Source organism: Triticum dicoccoides, chromosome 3A, assembly GCF_002162155.2.
Source record: "Triticum dicoccoides isolate Atlit2015 ecotype Zavitan chromosome 3A, WEW_v2.0, whole genome shotgun sequence".
Taxonomy (NCBI): domain Eukaryota; kingdom Viridiplantae; phylum Streptophyta; class Magnoliopsida; order Poales; family Poaceae; genus Triticum; species Triticum dicoccoides.
Window position 1 is genome coordinate 153,422,298 of NC_041384.1, and position 16,528 is coordinate 153,438,825.

Here is a 16,528-nt window from a genome sequence, read left to right on the forward strand (position 1 = left end):
GGACACCCCTGCAGGGTTTGAACTTTCGGAAGCCGTGCCCGCGGTTATGGGCAGACGGGAATTTGTTAATGTCCGGTTGTAGAGAACTTGACACTTAATTTAATTAAAATGCATCAACCACGTGTGTAGCCGTGATGGTCTCTTCTCAGCGGAGTCCGAGAAGTGAACACGGTTCTTGTGTTATGCTTGAACGTAAGTAGTTTCAGGATCACTTCTTGATCACTTATAGCTTCTCGACCGTGCGTTGCTTCTCTTCTCGCTCTCTTTTGCGTAAGTTAGCCACCATATATAGTTAGTGCTTGCTGCAGCTCCACCTCACTACCCTTTCCTCCCCATAAGCTTAAATAGTCTTGATCTCGTGGGTGTGAGATTGCTGAGTCCTTGTGGCTCACAGATACTTCCAAAGTTGCAGGTGCCGATGATACCAGTGCAGGTGACGCAATCAAGCTCAAGTGGGAGCTCGATGAAGTTTGGTCGTTGTTATTTGTTTTTTTTCTGGTTGATCAGTAGTAGAGCCCAGTTGGGACGATCGAGGATCTAGCATTTGGGGTTGTCCTTTTTTATTTTGGTTTCATAGTCGGACCTTTGTTTGTATCTTGTATGATGGATGGTTCACTTGTAATTCTGTGAAGTGGCGATTGTAAGCCGACTCTTTATCCATTTCTTATCCAGTACACGGGATTGTGTGAAGATTACCCCTCTTGCGACAAACCTACCATGCGGCTATGCCTCTAAGTCGTGCTCCGACACGTGGGAGATATAGCCGCATCGTGGGTGTCACAGAAATCAACGAGCAAATTACTGCTAACGGAGGAGGAGGAGTTCAGGGACGTTACCTTCACCTTCTTCCTTCCTCGCCTCGTCACGATCGTCACCACCGCGGCGATCACCGGGTCGTCGCCATTGCAATCGCCAGAAGCAGAGTCGTATGTTAGGGGACACGAGCAATGGAGACGAGGTCGGCTAGAGGGCCGCACTGGGCCGGCCCATGCACTTTGCACACACGCGCACCGCCCTCTCTCCCCCGATCCCGATCTCCCTTGCCCACGTATGCAATCCCTGTTTGGGTTTCCATGTAAGATTTGATTTAGACCGGGAATTATTAGTTCAGGGTCCTAATTCAAGGGATTAAGAGTTGCGGGTCCGATTTGTCTAACCTCTATGAGATTAAGGTTTCAATTGGACTTCTTCCTATTTCTGGTGTTCTTTATACCACTTTGACGGAGGTAGTAGATGGGAAGTTTTCCTAAAAAAACATTTAAATTCTTTTGATTTTCTTTGAGTGGGTTCATCCATCGTCCCGTTCCAAACCGAAGCCTGCGTGAAGAAACGAATTAATTAGGCCAAACAAAGTAAAATCACGCGCTCCAAAGCGAGTGTCGGACAGCTCAGATCACGCAAGAACACACGCTGCCACCGCCAGATCCCGTCACCTAACCGCCCCCATCTATTATCACATCATCATCACCATCGTCTTCGTCTCCGTCGAAGCATCGAAGACCCACACAGTGTACACTGTACAGCTAATTTCGCACGACCTATAAACGACCAGAACAAAAAAGAAGAGGGAAAAAAACGGAGCCAGGCCTAGCCAAGCCGCCCACCGAGAAAGGAACGCGGCCAATCTGGTGGCCTCGTGCTCGCAGCCAATAGCCCGCCTCCGATCCGCATCCGGCCAGGCGGCGCAGCCTCCGGGGCCAGGGCCGGTCGGGCGGGCTCCCCTGCCACCGGCGGCGACGCGCCATGGCCGGCTCCATGGTGGACCGGGCCACCAGCGACATGCTCATCGGCCCCGACTGGGCCAAGAACATGGAGATCTGCGACATCTGCAACCGCGACCCCGGGTACGGTCCCCTCCCCCTCGCCCCGCCGATCCCCGTCTCGTCGCCCGGGATAGTAGGAGTACGTTGCCGTGCGTGCTTCGTACGTCGGGCGGTTGGCTGTGGCGTACTGTATTACGCGGGGGAGCTATGGCGTGGATGGAGTTGTGATGATCTGGGTAGGATGGAGCGTGATTTTATGTCGTGCGACCGCGTGATTGCTGGAAATGCTTCCAATCCCGACAAATTCTGGGAACGGTGGACTTCTATGAGCGGTTAGTTTTGACCGAAACGAGACAAACGGCTCGAGTTTGGATCTTCCTGGAGCGCCCAAGTCAAATACGGAGATAGTACAATCGGGTGGGTGGCTCTGGGAATTGCGATTTTGCGAGCGGTGGATCTGGTTCCAGCCATCTGCGCACTGTTTTCTCGGAAAATGGTGTTCTGTTTCAGGTTTAACAGTGTTTTCTCTAATCCTCATTCATTGTTGAATGGAGATTCGCTAGTGCAGAGAAATCCTGTTTGTTGACTGATGCAAAGCGCCAAAGGACATTCTGCAATTGACTCAATTGTCAAGAGCGTGCTAGTCATCTACCCCTGTGGCGTTGGTCAGTATTCATTCGTTTTGCTGGATAAATGAACCAAATGACTATTTCACCCCGTGCAAATTTCTCCAGTGATAGCTCGCTCAGGACCCATACCCGTGTTCAAATATTTGCCCCTCTAGTATGGACTGGATGCCTCATTTTGTTAAGGAGAAAATATTTCTGGAGTCAGGTTTTTACAAGCTCCGGTCAATCCACTCACTTGATAACCTGAGAATTTCATAAGTTGTGCCTCGTTCATGGACCTTAAGGCAAACCATAGAAAGTAAAGAAATGAAAACAAAAAGGGCTGCTCCTGGAGGCACTTGCTTAGAGCCGCATGAAGAATGCAGGCTATTTAGTCTCTCGCAAGTCGCATGAAAGATGAGAAAGACTATGTTGTGAACTTCCTTACAATCCTGAAGACAACTTTACAACCTTTTAATCTTCCGCTTGCAGTCTCTATGCTTCTTTAGAAGGAAGATTTGATTGCTTCTGGTCTCTGCACTCAGATGTAGTTCATCATTACAAAATTCAGCTAAAAAGAGCACCGTATCTTGCAAATATCCAGGACAAAAGGAAGCAACTAAGTAATGCCAACATCGCCTAGTTGCCAACAGTTTTTATGCTATGTGGCAATAACTTTGAACTAATAATTATTGGATTAGATCATATACAAGAGAATTATACATGATGCTAACTCGGTTCTGAAAGATTTATGTTAAAATGCTACTTGAATGCTGAATTGCTTTTTCACCGAAGTGCACACTGACACCAGTGGAGCTGCCCAACAATCCTTCACCTAGCCTAGTTCTTCATGGTAAACTCTGACAATCTGAAGAAATTGGAAAGTGAACAAGTATTCGGCATAGCTGTTGATTTTGTGGTTTTTATTATGTGGGAATGACCAGGGTGCTCTTACACCATGTCGGGATAGGTCACTGGCTGTCCATCGGTTTCCAGTAGTAACTGTTTACTGTTAATCCTGTTTTACTGTTAGTTCTGCCGAAGTAGAGTCCATTAAGGTGAGCACCTAAGTTAATTCTGACGTAATTGACTATATCTTCTAAAGATACCAAATGAAAAGTCATTGTTGCTGTTGCCTCGTAATTATCTAATCTTATCTTTAATTATTAGCTGTACTTGTACTCTCCCCTAAACTTCCAAAGATTACTCCCTCCTTTCCGGTTTATAAGGCTCAATTCAAAATTCTCACCAACCAAGGTAGATGGTGAGTGGTGGAATACTTTTTGTAGTTTGCAAAAGCACCCAATTAATGCTCTTGTTTTCCTCAAAAAAGTATGTTTACCAATGCATTAATTGCAATGCATGCATGCATAAATTACATGCATTGGTCAATTTTCTCTTAGTACTTGCATGCAATGATTTAATGCACCTTGGAATCTGAACATGTGATGGAAAACAACCAAATTGAGCCTTATAAAATGGAAAAACTAAAATTTTGAGATAAGCCCTATAAACCGGAAAGGAGGGAGTATTTATTAGTGGAATACTTTGATGCATTGTTTTATCTGCATAGGTGGTGTATGCTTACTTAGCTTAGTACAATTCGGTTGACTACTTATTGTTTTTTACTACAGTTTACTACTTGTTACTGCTAGATTAGCATTGGAGGCCAGTCAATACCCATTTGGCTGTTTATTATGTGCTGGTTTTGAGCAACAATTAGTTTCTATTGCAATTTTTAAACATATCAATATAGTTTTCTTTCCTTGATTCTTATTCCAACTATTGTGATTTGAGATGAAATAGTTGGGCTGACTCAGAAGAAGCATCTTAACATATAGTTACTGTTAATTTCCTGCACTAGATGATTTACTTGTTGTCAAATACTGATAGTTGTTAGTCGTTCGACGTGGTAACAGGCAATCCAAAGATGTCGTGAAGGCTCTCAGAAAAAGAATTGCACACAAAAATCCAAAAGTTCAGCTTCTCGCACTAACTGTAAGTTTATTTGCAGTTTGGACTGCTCTTTTCTATAATTATAGTTTAATACAGTCATTGAGAAAATCATGCTGGTGTGCCTTTTCAATAGAACTGAGCGTAACTGCCTGGTGCTTAGCTTTGTTTGCATTTTTTTCTGCATTTCTGAAGTTCGTGTTTGTGTGCATCTTTCTCCTATGCTTCAAGAGTAGATGTTCATTCAATCATACCCATGCTGCTTGCAACAGCAGTGAACATCATGATGTTATTGAAAATGGGTGCAACGGTTATTCCAGCCTTCAAATCAGATGATCTTATGTAATTAACGTATATACTATTTGTTCTTATCTGGCGCAGTAAAAAAATGAGTATAATCAATGAGGACACAGCTGATTTTTAATCAATTTATTTTTGTAGTTTCATGTTTCATTAGTTTACGATTCATTATGGTTTGTGGGTGTAAGCAGGATTCAGTTACTGTCTTGATGATGAACTGATGATATTCTTCTACTCCAGCTGCTGGAAACTGCAATCAAGAACTGTGGGGATATATTCCACATGCATGTTGCAGAGAGGGACCTGTTGCATGAGATGGTCAAGCTAGTGAAGAAAAAGGTTTATCATTCGTCATAATTCTGAAAACTACAATGGCTTTCTTTTAATCTGCTGAGTGCTGACGTATGATGGTCTATTCGTTTCACCTTGCAGTCTGATCAACGCGTCAAAGACAAGATTCTGGTTCTAATAGATACATGGCAAGAAGCTTTGGGGGGACCACGTTCAAGATATCCACAATTCTATGCAGCATACCATGAATTAGTGGTATACTTTCAAGTCCAATTTGATTTATTAGGCTCTAACATATCACTTAGCCAGTTGTTCTATTTTAAAATGTTACTACTGATATGATTTTATCTCAACCTTGATGGTTTTCAGGATGAATACATGGAATGCTATTTAATTCTAAAAAGTACCTTTCCGTTTCAAATAATAATTATGCTGTTATTCCCCCTTACAGCGTGCTGGAGCTCAATTCCCCAAGAGGTCTGAGAGACCTGCACCGCTGTTTAATGGGCAGTCTGAAGCAGCGAAAAGTATGCGTAGTCCTGATCAACGGGACGAAGCTGAATCTTCTGCTGGAAATGACTTCCCTGCTCTGAGGTGTGATTTCTTTCTTTTTGTTTCTGTTTTCTGCTCTGAAGTTTGAGGTGTGCTTTCTTTCCTTTTGTTTTTATTTTCTGCTCTGAGGTGGTACTGTTCAATTGGCAGAATTTGCTTCTGGACCTACTAGTTTGGCAATTACTGAAACAGACTGCAAAATTGTTAGAGTACGTAATGGGCCTAATGGGCCTGGGCTGGTGGTATAGCCCGTTAGTCTTAGGGTTAAATAGAGATAAGGGTCGCTTGCTTAGGGGTCAAGTAAACCTCTCTATATAAGGGGAGGAGATGTATCAATCTAATCAAGCAAGAATTAAGAAGGAAATCCCTTCCATCTTGCCCGGCCGTGGGCAAAAGGCCCCCGGCCGGCCCTCTCGCGCCCTCCTTCTAGCAGCGCCATAACAATTTGGTATCAGCTAGCTTCGGTTCGATCATGTCTTCACCGCTGCCCAACCCGTCTCTTCTGCTGCCGGTCACCTCGTCGCCTCCGGCGATCACCACGACCGTTGCCCCGCTCCTGCCCGCGCCGGGATCCTCCGTCGCGCCCGCCCCCGCCGTCCTCACCCCGGAGGAGGTGTCTGGGGCGCTGCGGGACCTAACCCAGGCGGTCCAAGAGATCCGCCTGTTCTTGACCGAGTCCTACGGGCCGCACCCGGCTGCGCCGCCCATCGCCGCCACCACGCCGCCGTGGCTGCTGTGGCAGCCGCCGCACCAGGCGGCCTCCGCCGCGCTCGCCGGGCCGCTGCAGCAGCCGCAGCCGCTGCAGCTGCCATCCACCGCCACCACTGCCGCGCCCAAGCAGGCACTGCAGCTGCCATCCACCGCCCCGCCCTGGCTGCAATGGCAGTCGCCGCTCATGGCGGCCTCCGCTGCGCCAGGCGCTTCGCTGCAGCAGCCACCACCGGTTAGCTCCGGCCCCGCATCGCCCGCGCCGGCGGGAGTTTCGATCCACCAGATCAAGTTCCCGACGTCGCCATCACCGCTTCCCCAGGGCGTCCCATCCAGCAGATCAAGTTCCCGCCGTCGCCTATTCCGGCTTGGATCACTACCCGCCACGTGTCGGCGGCTGTGGTGTGCGGGAGATGCGTGGTCTGCAGCTGCCGCTCCTCCCAGTTGCGCTTTGCTGCGCAAAGGACCTCGATCTCGTCCGCTGCGTCGGGGATCTTGGGCATGCTGTTTTCCCCACGGACAGCGACCTCAAAGTCTGCGACATCGGCGGTTGGGGGGGGGGCACACCCCTGCTCGCCATTCTCCATCTACAGCCCTCCACTCTTCTCTGTGCGGTGCAGACCAACAGCCGTCCGGCGGGGAGAAGGCATGGTGTCACCGACAGGAGCGCACCGCGTAGCATCACTGCAGTCCGCCGCCGGCTGCCGCGGGTGGCCATACACATGCACTCCTTTTGTCCAGATGGTGTCCATGGGATCCAGGTGGCTGTACACGTGCACGTCCGACGTGTGGATGGTGTCCACTTTATGTTCAGGGGTCCAAAATAAAGCGTCCAAGTCCATTTCAGGTTGAGAGTAATAAAACATGCCGAGATGTAAAAGCCTTGTTTTTAGGTGTTAGGTTTGTGTTGCGTCAAGTCATGGTTATAAGTTGGTTAGGTTGCAGCTCGAGGACAAGCTGCATGTCCAGGTGGGGTGTAGTGTTAGAGTACGTAATGGGCCTGGGCTGGCGGTATAGCCCGTTAGTCTTAGGGTTAATTAGAGATAAGGGTCGCTTGCTTAGGGGTCAAGTAAACCTCTATATAAGGGGAGGAGATGTATCAATCTAATCAAGCAAGAATTAAGAAGGAAATCGTCTCCCTCTTGCCCAGCCGTGGGCAAAAAGGCTCCCGGCCGGCCCTCTCGCGCCCTCCTTCTAGCAGCCACATAACAAAAATTGATAATTTACTGATGGAGACTGGAAAACATGGTTATTTGCTAGAACACATTAGACTTATAAAAATATCACTTACGGCATCTTTGATTCGCAGGATTTTCTAAAATGCAGTATAGGAAAAACACAGAAATGGAGTGCATGCCATCTTCAATACTACAGAATTAGTATGAACATTTGATTGTGCGCAGGAAAAACATAGGATTCTTCACATGAGGTTGGAGTGGAAGGAATTTTTTCCTATGAAAATTAGTACAAATGAATCCTAAGGAAAATTTCCTATATACTGTAATCCTACAAAGCAAGCGACCCATGTACTAGGAAAAATTCCTAAGGATTAGAATCCCACAAAATTCCTTTACAAGTCCTGTAAACCAAAGAAGCCCTAGACTTCAGAAAAGAGAAGGGGTGTGACTATGAGAAGTCCTGTTTATCCTTTGGATAGAAAGAAGATACAAGGTTGAGCAATGAGTCAATGTCAGGTGGGAGTCGACTTCCAAGGGCAATTAGGGCTCTTGTTACCGTTTATCTATTTATCATAAGTTTCAGAATAGTGTACTATTTTAATTGGTCCAATGTGCTCCAGCGAATGATCAAAATTGTGTGGATCCTTTAGCGGACTGTCTTACGATGTGCTCTTTAAATGCCAACCAAGTGTAGAATCAGAGTTTTGCCTTTATTTTTAGTCTTGTCATTTCCCTATAACTTTTGTATATTTTGTTATTGTGTCTCACCATTGTAATGTGATTCCCACTCTGGTTTGTGATTTCAAATGTAAACTTGAGCATGGAATGTTGTATAAAGTTAGTTTCTGTTACTCCCTTTGTAACAGTCTAGAGATTCTTAGTTACGTAATATGTGGCGCAGTGGTAAAGCTGCTGCCTTGTGACCATGAGGTCATGGGTTCAAGTCCTGGAAACAGCCTCTTACAGAAATGTAGGGAAAGGCTGCGTACAATAGACCCAATGTGGTCGGACCCTTCCCCGGACCCTGCGCAAGCGGGAGTTACATGCACCGGGCTGCCCTCTTTTTTTTTTCCTTGTAGCAGCCTAATTTTTTTCATGACTTATTATCAACTTGTCTCAAGCACTGGACATGACATGAATGTTCATGTAGTCCTGTGAGAAATGGTAAATTCAAGAATGAAGAAAGCTATTCTGTTTTATGTCCAGATAGTCTTTTTAGCCTCTTTATAATGTAATAAGACACCAGGTCTTTTCTTTTGTTGTGCTCCAGTGGGCATCTTTGAATACAACACATCTATGTTAAGTTTAGCTTATGTGCAGTCTTACCCCATTTTGTATTGCAACCTTATGTTATTTTCAAGGATGGATTGAACTGAATACTGCATATATTTTCAGCATGTCAGAGATTCAAAATGCTCGTGGTATCATGGATGTACTAGCTGAGATGTTGAATGCTTTAGACCCTGGAAATAGAGAGGTACCGAAATTCCATCTGAGTTTAATTCAATCTGCACAAAAATATGGACCTCTTATCTTTATAAAGTTGCAACCAACAGTTGAACGTGGTATCCTGATTTGTTAGTTTATGATTTATAAATGTTTTCTTTGGGAAGTATGTCCTGACCAGTTTTAGTTTCAGATATAATCTTGTTGTAATTGTATGGAATTGATTGTAAATTTGTACTTTAAAATATGCTTTTGTACAACTTGCTTACATTCCGTTAACACTAATCAGTATTTATGATGTCCAATCCGAGGTGTCCAAGATGCCAAGGCTTCAAGGCCTACTATCTTAGACATGACCTATAACCTGTTCGGTGTGTATTTGATCACATCGCTTGAAATACCACATACCTGTTATCTATGTTATGGCAAGGTATTAAAGCATGTAAAATTCAGTATGCTTACCGCTAACCCTTAGCTGTATGTCTGGCTTATCTTATGTGTTGGGCACACCCGTGTTTTCCAAATCTCAGCATCAAGATGTAAATTCATATAGATCGGTATAGATATACATAAAAATGCACTTTTAATTAGAAATTCAAATCCATGGTGTTATTGCTGTATTCATGTCATACATAACAGTAGAAAAAGCTCTACACTTACAACCTTCTCTGAAATTGCTCACGTTTGCTGATTATGTTTTTGAAATGCTGTGTACACAGGGACTAAGACAGGAAGTAATTGTGGAGCTTGTTGATCAGTGCCGCACTTACAAGCAGAGAGTGGTCCAGCTAGTTAATACTGCTTCGTGAGTGCACTTATTTTGGATCACCTAAATTTTGCATCGGTGACAGTCGACTAGTGTGGTGTATCCAATGTTAGTGGATGTCATTTTTGAAGATATAGGTAGCTTTGTGTGACTGAGATTTCCTTCCTTGAGCACCTTTTTGGATCGTCGGATAAGAGGACGATGGAAGATCTGCTTTGTCACTTGTTTTCTATTATCACTCAAGGGCCTATGAGATAACTGTTAATGTATCTGGATACTTCAAAAACATTGTTTGTCATTAAAAGCTGACACGAGTAGCTTGCGCTGTTTTGTTTAGCTAAATAATGTAATTTAGCTCCGTATTTGTTGTGTTGAATCTACATATTACGTGACTATTTTTCTTCTTATTATTTACAGGGATGAGGAACTTTTGTCGCAAGGGCTTGCACTAAATGATGATTTGCAGCGTGTTCTAGCAAAACATGACGCAATTGCTGCAGGCATTGCTGTTCGAGTGGAGAAAAGGCCAAAGTCTCTGCAGGCGCTAGTTGATACTGAGGATTCTGCGAACCAAGACTCTAAGAAAGAGCAAGCACTAGTAGATATTGATGACCCTACAAGCCAAGATTCTAAAACAGAGCAAAATCAAAGGTTTTAGGCTTCTTCTATCACATTTGTATATGCTTACTTCTATATAGTGTTAAGGATTGATTTCAATACGTACTTCAAAGAGTCTTTGTTGACATTCATATATATTGAGTTGCACTTTATATATAACTCCTCTAATTAACCTCTGTTTGTGTGTGGTCTGCCCTTGTACCAGCACCAGTGAGCCGTCTCCTTTTGAGCAACTAGCGCTTCCAGCACCTCCAGTATCGAATGGCTCAGCAAACGCTGCATCAAAACCTGATTCTGGCATTGATCTTCTTAGCTGGGATGATACCCCATCCACTGCAGAGAATTCGCTGGCTCTTGTACCGGTCACTGATCCATTGGCTGACTCCACTTCAAATCAAAATGCACTGGCGATTGTAGACATATATTCTCAAAACAATACTGCTAATAGCAATGCCAAATCACTTGACCCCTTTGGTTTCGATTCAAGTCCCACTCCTCTTGGATCACAGCCATACAACACTGCAACCCAGCATCCTGTACAATCACAACAGCCTCCTCAGCAGGCGGCGCTCTATTCTAATGGAAGTGCTGTAAACCCTGGAACATCTTACGACCCGGCGTCACAGTATAATCACACGAATTCCGGGTGGAATGGTCAAGTTGCCAACCATGCAGCACCCCCGCCACAGCAAGTAAATTATGGTATGCAATGCAAATTAGATCGTTACTTTTCTGCATGTCTCTTTTATATCTGTCGGAAGTACTTCATTATCAGTTCAATTGGTTTCGCTTGCATGACTTCTGCATATCTCAACACACTACATTCCTGCAGATCCGTTTGAAGAATATGTGATAGTCTTGTGTGAATTTTGTAGATGATCAAAGTGGAGCCCTTCCGCCTCCACCTTGGGAGGCTCCGGCAGCGCCAAGCAATGAAATGCCAAATGGCCAATTGGGTGCTATGCAACCTCTCCCAACTCCAGCAAGCCAATTCGGTGGTGTGCAGCCACTACAACCGCAGAACAATCACATGGCAGGTCTACAACCGCAGCCAATGTATAACAACCAACCAGGAGCTATGGTACCTCACGCAATGCAGTCCAACCAAACTGTTGGAGGGCAGATGCAGCCAGGTTATGGAAACCAGTATGGACATTTGGCACCACAACCCATGCCAATGCCAGGCATGCAGTTCGCTGGTATGCAACCATCTCCGATGCCAGGAGCACAGCCAGGCATGATGTATGCGCAACCAATGCCGGGGGCGCAGTTTGGAGGAATGCCGCAACAGCAGATGTACGGCGGTGGTGGTCGGATGGCGACGCAGTACGGTTATGTGCAGCAGCAAGCAGCACAGTACTACAACCAGGGAAGGCCAGCAATGTATGGGTACCCTGGCACCAACGGCCTCTCTCAGAGTATGTATGGTCTCTCCATGCAAGACAGCTCCTACATGGGGGGCATGAACTCGGCCTATCAGGCAGCACCCTCTTCATCCTCCATGGCGCAACCCATGAGGCCGTCGAAACCCGAGGACAAGCTCTTCGGCGACCTTCTCAGCATCGCCAAGACGAAGCAGAACAGAGCTTCGTGATACGACTGAGTGAAAGTGTAAGAGGTCCAATATATATTTTGTCTATTTTTTCTTACAAATTTTCCACGTGGCTTGATCATATACACTTGTGTAGCTCTCTTCTCTTGCGTTGGATGTGTAAGCTTCAGTTTTTGACGCTGCTTCCCCACATTGATTCCATTATTAAATTCGTTACGACGTGTGTACTGGTCACGCCAGAGAGGAAAACCAACGTCGGTAAATGGTGATTTAATAAAGATTAGCTTGTTGTGAGGCATTTTTTTCCTGATAATTAATAGACATCATTCAAAACAGCAGGAGTACATATTTAATATTTGTGCCGGTCGTTTGCCAACATTGGGAGACTGGTTGGATGGTTAGAAGGATAATGGTATTTCTAGCAAAATAACACGTGTATTCTTGATAATTAATACTAGAATTTTTTGTGCCAGTCGTGAGCCAACCAAGCATTTTTTCCTGATAACTAATAGACATCGTTCAAAACAACAGGAGTGTTCAAAACACTATAGTTCAATTGGTGCTTGCATTATTCTAAATTTATTTTAAACTTTTCAATAATTTGTGTTTAGTGGAAGGAGAGGTTCGTGTTGACTCGAGGCGTTTATGTGTAGTGTAGGACATAGACTCTGATGGGCACGTGCAGTTACTTAGAGGCATGCGCAGTTACTTAGAGGCATGCACACGAAAACTTCTCAGTTGTCATTGATAAGGTCAAGTCGGAGACGTGACGGCGGTTCGTTATGACGACAATAGTGGTCGTTCGGTAGTTTTGACGTAAGTTTTATTATGTTTGAGATGCTTTATACTTAGAGTGAATTTTTATAATAGATCCGACCTTTTTAAAGAAAACATGAGAGAAAATCACAAGAAAAAAACTCTTCTTTCGAACCTCTCATCTGTTATACCCCTATAAAAGAACCAAGGAAGCAGATTCAAGCCAAGGAGGCAGATTCGACCCATCTCAACCATTTAACCACGTAATTAATAGTCCATATAGTCAACCCCGCAAAAAAAAAAAAGTCCATATAGTCTCCCAATGTTGAGCGCTAGCAAGCCACCAATTCCACCGATCAACCCTCTTGCTTACGGTTAAGCCACTCATTTCCTCACCCATCATGCCCACCTCTCCCGTTCAAACACCACGCACGAGTGCACGACGCAGGACGCCTGCATCGCCGATGCCAGAGGTCGGGGTCGCCAACGACGACCATCGTCGCCGACCAAATTCAAAGCACTCCGTCTCCACGATGGACTCAAACGGCGTCGTAGTGAAGATGAATTCTGTATCGTGGGACATGACTCTCCTGCTTCTGCAGGGCTGCTTCGACCCAGTCCACGCCGCTGCCCCGGCGTTTCGGTGGGCAGAGACTGCATAGGTAAGAGCATTTCCAGCCGTTGGCCCTTCAGGTGGATTCGAGTCGCTTGAGGGTGAACCGGCGCTAAAATCAGTCTGGAAATGATCGGGCTCCCAGCCGACGTCCTCAGGGTCGACCTTAGGCGTCTGTTTTAAACTTTTTTGAACATTTATTTGACTAAAATTCGACGAACGAGACAGATATTCGGCAAAACAGTACATTACTTCGGCGAACTGAAATAGTTTTTTTACATAGATAAAATACTTAGAAAAAAATAAAAAGGCTGTGACTACAGGCCGAATAACGCGCCGAGAGAGGCGAAGTCGCCACCGTTGTTGTCCTCGTCGTCCTTCTCCTCCACGCGGCCGCCCCTGCTGGACTCCTGCCCGGGGTCGCCCTGGCGGACCGGTGGCGGCGTGTCGTCGTCGTCGCTGTCGTCGTCGAGGACGATGACGCCTCCCTCGTCGCGGCCACGGCGCCAAGCGGTGAACTGCTCAAAGGTGCGGCGTTGGCGCTCCAGCTCCGTCCATGCCCAGTCTTCGCGCGCCCACTTCAAGGCCGCCGCGTCATCGAGCCCTGGCTCCGTCTTCATGGCGGCGAGCCCCGGCTCTGTGTTCGGCGCTGGAAGTACGCTGCCTACGCCTCGTGGTTGCTGGAGGCGTACCGCGGGAGGGCCCGCTGCTCTTCCGTCAGTGACGCCCGCACGCGGTCGACCTCGTCGGTGACGTCGGGCAGCGGGGGAATGGGGACGCCACCGGCGCTGAGCTGTGCGCGCAAGTCGGGGGGTGTGGGCACCATGTGTACGCGTGGCGGGAGGTGGTGCGTCAGCGCGCTGCGCCGCCCGTGAGGAATCAATGGAAGGCTGACCGACGGCAGCCTTGGCATTGACACGGGAAATCGAGGCGATGAGGATGATGAGGCGCGGGGGTTGCTGACTCGGCGGGCCCGCCGTTCTTTCGCGCCAAAAACGATTGCCCCGGCGTCACCGGGCGCCCCCAGCACGCCGGGTTCGGCCTGGGTTCACCGGCGCCAGTTTCGACCCAAACAGATGAAAAATAGGCTTCTGGGACGCGACTGGGCCGATTTTTGAACGTCGACGCTAAAAAATCGCCTGAAGGGGGTCCGTTGGATGCGCGGCTGGAGATGCTCTAAGCTTTCGGTGAGCAGAGACGCCACGGGAGCTCCTAACCAGCGCTTCAGGCGCCGGCTGGCTCTACCAGCGCTCGCTAGCGACGCGTAGCGGGCCGGCCCACGAACCGAGTGAACAAAGCAGACGTGAAGAAGAAAAAAACAAATCCGAACTGAAAATATGGGAACAGTGGGATTCGAACCTAGCACAACATCATTCCTTGATACTATAACCACTACACCGAACTAGTTCTTCTGTAGACTCCTAGAAAAACCATCCTAGTTAACGTTTCCTTAGTAAAGCCAATATAAATCTTTTTGAAAAAAGAAAAGGTAAATTTGAAAACAAGATCATCGATTTTAAGAAAATTTCATAGATTTATCTAAAAGTTCATTGATTATAGCATCGATTTTGAAAAAAGTCCATCTATTTTGAAAAAAATAAAAAGAGTTCATCGATTTTGAAAAGAGTTCATCGTTTCGAAAAATGAGTTCATAGGTTTTGAAAAGAGTTCATTGATTTTGAACAAAAGTTCATCGGTTTTGAAAAAAGTTCATCGATTTTGAAAAAAGTTCATCAATTTGAAAGAAAATCCATCTGTTTTGAAAAAGAGTTCATCGATTTTGAACAAAAGTTCATCGAATTGAAAAATAGTTCATCGGTTTTGAAGAAAAGTTGACAAACTTAAAAAATAGTTCACGAATTTTAAAAAAAAGTTCATCGATTTACAAAAAGTTCATCGAATTTGAAAAAAGAATAACTTATTTTGAAAAAAGTTGATCAATTTTGAATTTTTTTCATAAACTTTAAAAAAAGTTCACGAATTTAAAAATAAGGTTCATCGAATTTGAAAACAAATGCACAGATTTTGAAAAAGGTTCATCAACTTCAAAAAAAGTTCATCAAATTTGAAAAAAGTTCACTGATTTTGAAAAAAAGTTCACCGATTTTGGAAAATGTTTATCCAATTAGAACAATGTTCATCTATTTTGAAAAAAGTTCATCAAATTTAGAAAAACGTTCATAAAATCCGATGAAGTTGTTGCATCGAATTGGAAAAAAGAAAAAAGAAAACGAAAAGAAGGAAAAGAAAAAGAAAAAAATGGAAAAAAAGAATTAAAAGAGGTACAAACTTGTTTGCTAGCACGTAAGGAAGGTTGGCTGGGGTGGTTAGTGTGTCTTGTACATAAACTTGGCTGCGTGAGTTCGAAACCCACACCAGCGTCATTTTTGCAGCAGTTTACAAAAAGGAATAACATGACAAATGGGCTGGCCCATTGCCGAGCGGGGGTGTGCGCCCTGTACCGATAACACTATAACGGGCGCTTAGAGCGCCGTTTAGGATTCACCAGACGCCACTGCCGCGGGCTGCAGCAAGTGGGACGCTCCGCAGGACACCCGCATCACGCCGCTTCAGCCCGCGTATTTAAGTGGGCTTATGTGGGCTCCCCGCATGACCTACAGTTTAATCCGCGGTTGCCCGCTCGCCCACATAATTCAGGTTGTACTCGTAGACTAGAAACTTACAACACTAAGGGCGTGTTTTGGACTCCTCCCAACTCCACCAAATCCACAATTTCAACTTCTGGAGTGAGCTCCTCACTTCACCTGGCGATAGAAAAGCGTTCGGGAGCGAGGCTGGCTTCTCCCAGCACTGCAGCCCAGCTGGGAGGCCAGAAGCCTGTTGGGCATTCCTTTTGGGCTGGCTGTAGGCAGCCCATTAGGCAGCAGATTTCCTGTTTGTACAAAGTTGTGATGGCAACAAGTTGTACGTGGTGATGCCTTGGGCTTGCATGCACAGTTTTTTTCCAGTAGCTATTTGCAGCGATTTTAGCTACACAGGAACATGTACAGAGAGCATTTTTTGGGCACATGGAGCAACAAATGTACAGCAAACATGTATTTTTTGAAAGTTCCCAAATTTTCTCAACTAACATAATTTATAATTTAGTAGAAACTAGTTCTCTCATGTGTCATTGAACATATAAAGGATGAGGGACTGCGCCAAACTAGCGGCCGTGGCCACATCTCCTTTTCTCGCGTTACTGTAGGGACGAGGGAAGGGATAAGGTCCCGAGCGCTACGTCCAGCATCCTCTCCTCTCCCTTTCCCCTTGTTCGCTTCCTCCTCCCGAGCCTCGACGCCACCGCACGCTCTGAAGGATGAGGGATCTGGAGAAGGGGAGCAGCCGCCGGCCAATTCCGGCCCGCTCCGGCGACCCCGACGGCCATCCAGCACCTTCCCGTGCTCTCCTATCGTCTTGCCCC

General features: G+C 45.9%; 1 protein-coding gene across 1 annotated transcript; it reads left to right on the plus strand.

Moving 5' to 3' along the window:
- The first annotated feature begins 1,535 nt into the window (after nt 1–1,535).
- Nucleotides 1,536–12,033, plus strand: LOC119267676 (TOM1-like protein 9). Its single transcript, XM_037549108.1, has 10 exons — nt 1,536–1,844; nt 4,291–4,369; nt 4,865–4,963; nt 5,057–5,170; nt 5,367–5,509; nt 8,749–8,830; nt 9,519–9,604; nt 9,983–10,216; nt 10,389–10,885; nt 11,059–12,033. The coding sequence occupies exons 1-10, from the start codon at nt 1,744–1,746 to the stop codon at nt 11,775–11,777; spliced, it is 2,154 nt and encodes a 717-aa protein (XP_037405005.1). The 5' UTR covers nt 1,536–1,743; the 3' UTR covers nt 11,778–12,033.
- The last annotated feature ends 4,495 nt before the right edge of the window (nt 12,034–16,528 follow it).

Coding starts and splice junctions, on each gene's coding strand:
- LOC119267676 (XM_037549108.1), top strand. CDS start 1,744: ATGGCCGGCTCCATGGTGGACCGGGCCACCAGCGACATGCTCATCGGC. Junction 1,845..4,290: donor ATCTGCAACCGCGACCCCGG/GTACGGTCCCCT, acceptor ACGTGGTAACAG/GCAATCCAAAGATGTCGTGA. Junction 9,605..9,982: donor CAGCTAGTTAATACTGCTTC/GTGAGTGCACTT, acceptor TATTATTTACAG/GGATGAGGAACTTTTGTCGC.